The sequence below is a fragment of the Artemia franciscana genome, chromosome 11 (assembly GCF_032884065.1).
Source record: "Artemia franciscana chromosome 11, ASM3288406v1, whole genome shotgun sequence".
Classification (NCBI taxonomy): domain Eukaryota; kingdom Metazoa; phylum Arthropoda; class Branchiopoda; order Anostraca; family Artemiidae; genus Artemia; species Artemia franciscana.
In genome coordinates this window covers 33,670,267-33,675,767 of record NC_088873.1, presented here as the reverse complement: position 1 = coordinate 33,675,767, position 5,501 = coordinate 33,670,267, and the positions used below count along the sequence as shown (strand labels likewise).

General features: G+C 36.0%; 1 protein-coding gene across 1 annotated transcript; it reads left to right on the top strand.

The window, feature by feature from the left end:
- The first annotated feature begins 629 nt into the window (after positions 1-629).
- On the top strand, positions 630-4,855 carry LOC136033381 (bifunctional glutamate/proline--tRNA ligase-like). The gene is made up of 2 exons (XM_065714165.1): positions 630-853; positions 4,603-4,855. The coding sequence occupies exons 1-2, from the start codon at positions 647-649 to the stop codon at positions 4,771-4,773; spliced, it is 378 nt and encodes a 125-aa protein (XP_065570237.1). The 5' UTR covers positions 630-646; the 3' UTR covers positions 4,774-4,855.
- Positions 4,856-5,501: the final 646 nt, after the last annotated feature.

Here is a 5,501-nt window from a genome sequence, read left to right as displayed (position 1 = left end):
GTATGATGAGATGGGTGACCAATTGACCAAGGGTGTATTGAGGGTAATGTTGAATTGACCAAAAGGCACTATTTGCTTGTTACCACTATTACTACTATTACGACTGCTAGAACTACTACCTGTACTAAGGTTAATGGTATTAAGGTAAAACTTTCAGGGAATATTCAAGGAGGCTTTGACCTAAATTAAAATGTACTTTGTGTATTTCGGTTCCCAAAAGGATTTTATGTGCAGTTTATCAATAAAAGCTTAGACTAATAAGCTAAAATTTGCAGGGCATTTTCATAGGGAAATTAATCTAACTAAAAGGTACTCTTTTCATACGGCTGCTACTTCCACTCCATCTGCTTCGGCTATTATTACTTGAACTATTAAGACTAACTGTTGGATGGTTGAACTCTTTGGGAATATTTTGGAGAATGTTGAACTAAATCAAACCATACTCTTCAAATTCAGATTTTCAAAATGGTACATTACCAAAAGCCAAGGAATGGTCCAGGGTGTTTAATTGAACCTTTTAGGACTTTTAAAGTATATTTCGAAGTAGGAAAAATTCAAAATGTACATAAGAACACGCAACTTCGACTACTGGTTTTTGTTTTCGTGACTTAAATAAAATGATTTTATTTTACAGATTAGTAAAAAAATGGAAGAGAGCGCAGACAGGCCAAATCTTAAAATGCTACATTCTCGATGTTTGGATAAGGTCGACGTTAGGTGGTTGCTCTGGTTCCAGAAGTGGTTTGAAGATATGGAAGTGGTCAAGGAACTTCAAAAACTCCGGGGTGAAACTTCCTTCTCCACGGTGAAAAACGAAGTGGATAGAATAATTGCGAAATATTATTCTGATGTGGTAAACTTTGTATTATTTACTTGCCTTTTGTCTGCGGATTGAAGGTTATTTCAAATAGTGTAAAAAATTAGTATGTCGATAAGATCAAGCTGTTGACAGAGAAAAAGAATACGAACACGATCTAGAACTTTCAAGTATGTTGAACAAAGTTCCGGCATGATTTATCGGTATATCTGACAAATCACTTTAGTAGAACCTGGTCCAACAGTTTTCTTGTGTAAAATTGGACTGAATAGGCTCAACAATGCATGGCACCCCGGGATTTTAAACGAGGTGCTAGAGCTAGGCCATCTGACTCCTCCAGTTGTGTTGATTAAAAGTTATATATCAGAATGATCAGTCTTTTATGGCGATAAAACCAATAATATAACTTGTATCCTTCAAAGAGCGTTTTCAAAAGGAAGCATGCTGTGTCTGTTGCATTAACCTGGGCTGTGTCACTTCATTAAGAATTACCGGCATGCTTTTCATTACAAGCGTATGCTGACGATATCTGCATAATAATACCTTCTAAAGACGTGAAAATCATAGGTCATACAGCCAAAAAGGGATTTATGCTATTAAAAAAATGAACCGATGAAAATAAATTGAATTTCGGTGTATGCGGAGCTGTAATCTTGACGAAGAAAAGAGAAATTCTCCTGATAAATCTTTTTTTTTTTTATATATATATACAAGATAAATAAGTGATATTTTAAGACACAGTGGCTTACTGTCAGATAGACAGTTTCTTTAGAATGACCATGTTGAAAGTAAAGTGACAGTTGCCAGACAATACTTGGCAAAATTGTTATCTACCGCCAGAACCGCTTGGGGCCTTAAATCATTTGCCCTAAGAAAGTTATATACAACTACTGTTGGCTTAATAAACTGATACAATTTGTTACTGGTCATTGGAAATTAGACTCATTTTTATTTAGAATTAATAAAAGTAATTTCTCCACTTGTGATTGTGTTAATGAAAAGACTGTAACACTATCTTTTTTAGTTAAAACTTTTTATTTTATTTCTTCCTTTTCTAAAATTAGACTTAGTTCACAGATAAATTGTACAAAAAGTTTTATCCACGTTTCCTCGCTTTTAATCTCTTCCTAATATTAATAAACCTGTTAATCCACTTCGACCAAATGTTTCCTCTTTTCGTTCTCCTAGGGCAAATATAGGTAAATTTTTACCAGTCGTATTGTGTCAACTAATTCAGGCTCAAAGATCATTCATCAAAACTTTCACTGATTTCGTTTCTAAAGTAAAGTAAGTTTCAATTTACGAAATACATGAATTGGTGGTTAGATGCGGAAGCCATGTATACCAATTGTGATCCCCAAAAAACTTAAGTCATTTGGGAGCATAAGCTTAATTCAGACCCATCTATATTAGAAAAATCTACACTTTTGAATTAAGCGTTTCTTGTATTTACCGCTCTTTTTAACGAAACTTCTTTTTTTTCTATGTTATAGCACTTTTTAAAGACAAATATGGGCGCCGTCCTTTCAGCAATTGAAGTGGATATCTTCGTGGGAAATCTTCAAGAACGGGCTATTTTATGAAGTCTTGGTAAAACTTGATTTTGGGTTCCTTTTATAGATGACATTTATTTTTATTTTTGAGAGTTTAGTGGGGAATTTCAGCGGTCCTTTTTTGTTTATTTAACTCCTTGGATCCAAAGCCCAAATTTACTCAAAAATCAGAGATGGATAGGTGTTTTCCTTTTTTTGGTATCCCGGTTCTCCGCAATGACAGATGTTTTGAGATTTGGGCCAATAAAATACTTACACACAGTTACCGTTACTCAAATTATTCTTGTAATCATTTTCCTCCTTTGAAAAGAGGAGTGGTCACTTCCCTAGGTGATAGAGCACTGCAAGTAGATTATGCTGATGATTAAGTTTCATAGATTAAAATATGAGCCAAATGAACGAACTTTTAGAGGTTTTGTGAGTTCAGGGTAATGGAATAGGTTTGAAAATTAATGTTAAGAAGACTAAGTCACTAAGGCTAAGAATAAGTGAAGATGAAAAGGTGACGTTTGGTAACGAAAAAACTGATCATAATATCGAATTGATAATAGCGAAAAAATCAATCATATGGAGCAGTGAAGATGTTAAAAGTAAAATAGCCCAGGCTCAGGGTGTTTTCGAATAGTTGCAAAAAATCTATAAGAATAGGAAGATAAGTCTGTAAATCAAGATTAGAATAATGGAAGCGAAAATGATGACAGTGGTTAAATATGGCTTAGAAGCATGGGGGCTCAGAAAATCGGATGAAGATATGGTAGATGTTTGTTAAAGTGAACCCGCCCAAGTCTTGTGATGATTTAAGACAAATCTCCCTAACGCCATGCCCAGCGAAAGTGACAGAATCGTTCATCTTGCTGCGGCTATTAGAGCAAGTAAGACAGACTTTCGACAAATACCAATATGGCGGACTCCCAAAATGAAAGACGTCTATATACCTAGTCAGAATATACGATCAGATCCTGAAATAGTTTGAAAAGCAAGGCTGTTTTGTTGATCTAGCAGCCATTGACTTTTGCAAAGCTTTTGATCTTCTATCACACCTAGTGGCCTGAAAATACCTAAAATAAATGGATGCTGAACGCCAAACGCTTGCCATTGTTCTCGATTTTCTGTCTGAAAGACAGCAAAAAGTATTTGCTTTACACGAAGAGGACTAGGACTCAGGGTGGAGTAAAATAACTTGTGGTCCCCTGCAGGGGACGAAACTTGCAGGAATGATGTTTCATGCCATCATCAACTACTTGCTGGTAGAACATACCGACAAAGACAAATTTATCGACAATTTGTCGCTCTTGCTCCCCTATCTTCTTCTTGGCATTGTCCACACCAAACAATTCCCCGAAATCACTTTCGATATACTAAGTTCATAGTCCTCTAATACGAAATTGACTGTTAACTCTGTGAAGTAAAAATGCTTAGACTGAACCAGCTAAAGAGAGTCTTTGTCCCCATTGAAGTTCCTTTCCCTGTTGTGAGTGAGGTGAAAATACTAGGTGTAATTGTCTCACATGATTGCACCTTTACCACCCATATTAATAGTGTGACCCGTCAAGCACGCGCATCTCTGCATACCCTTTCAAAAATGTGTCAATTCGGGTGCAACGCCCAAGGTCTTTTACGTGTATACTTGTGCTACATACGCCCCATACTTAAATACGCCTTACCCGTCTGGGGCCCGTCAGTATTAATAACCGCTTATTTAATGCAGGAACTGGAGTCAGTCCAAAAATGGGCAACCACCATCATCATGAGTAATAGAGACATTTTCTACCACGATGCCCTAGCAACCCTTGAACTCTAAAGTTTGGAACTCCGTTTGGGGGACCTTATCCCTAGGTTTGGCAAAATGCTGCTGTCCAACCCTGCTCACCGTGAGATTTTACCCCCAGAAGCCCTGACAGTCAGCCGTACGAGACGGAAGCTAAAAATTTTGCCTTTGTATGGTCGGACAAACCGTTGCTAGAACTCTTTCGTTCCTTTTTTACGTCAATATATAATAGTGCAAAATAACATGTTTTGTACTTCAACATCAAATTAGCCATTTGAGCTGCGATTGTTGTAAAAAACGAACCAACAGTTTTTAACTTGCAGCTTCTTTTGCTTCTAATGCTACTATATAGATTTTTTTTTTTAAGTTTCCCAAAACTGTTCCTGGCCTAATTTGATCTCAGATATAAAAAAATCGAAATTTTTGTTCCCTTTATTTATTTTTCTGATCTATTTAATTTACAGGTATCGATATTGATAGATGAAATTAACCGTGAAATTGCTGCTCAAGGGGAGAAGGTCGAAGACCTGAAGTCCAAAAAAGTTGATGAGGCCATCATTGATTCGGAAGTAGAAGCCTTATTAGCCTTGAAAAGAGAGTTTAAGGCTTTAATTGGCACAGATTGGAAGCCTTAAAAAGAACGATGATGGAGGTATTTTTCTAAAAGAAAAAATCTGTGTCACTTTTGTTCTTTAGCAAATATAGTCCTTTCCAAAATTACTTGTTCCAAAAAACAAAAAATTCCAGGATTATGATTTTGAGCAAGATCGCCTTTTAAGATGATTTAACGATAAAAGAACAGCACTAAAACTTAAAATCGACCCCCAGATATAGAGGACGTTTGTTGACCCCAGATATAGAGGATGTTTGTTCCTCAATAAAGTTTGGGCGTTAAAATACCCAAACAGATCACTTTCTCCCTCGAACGTGAAAGATTATTGCGAATAAAGAAAACAAGCTTGGAGGGACATTAACTAATAATCATGACAAGGCGTCAATCAATGACTATAGAGTAAATGATGGTTAAAAATAGGATATTTGTGCGATAAATAAGGTTTGAAGCGTTACAGGGATGTTGACCTCACACTGCGGTAAATACTCTATTGCAGTCAGGGTTTTCAGTTGCAATTATCTTCTATATCTCAGGAACGACGAAATTGGTTGAAAAAAAGGAACGACGAAATCAGAAATAGGTTGAAAATTTTGAGGCGAAATCAGGGGATATAGGTTGAAAATATTTGAACGACGAAATCAGAAATAGGTTCAAAATTTTGAGGCTAGTTGAGTGAAAGAACATTTAACAATTTTGGATGCCTAGTTAATAAAATTTAGTGAATAAATTTACGTCATTACTTTTGCAATT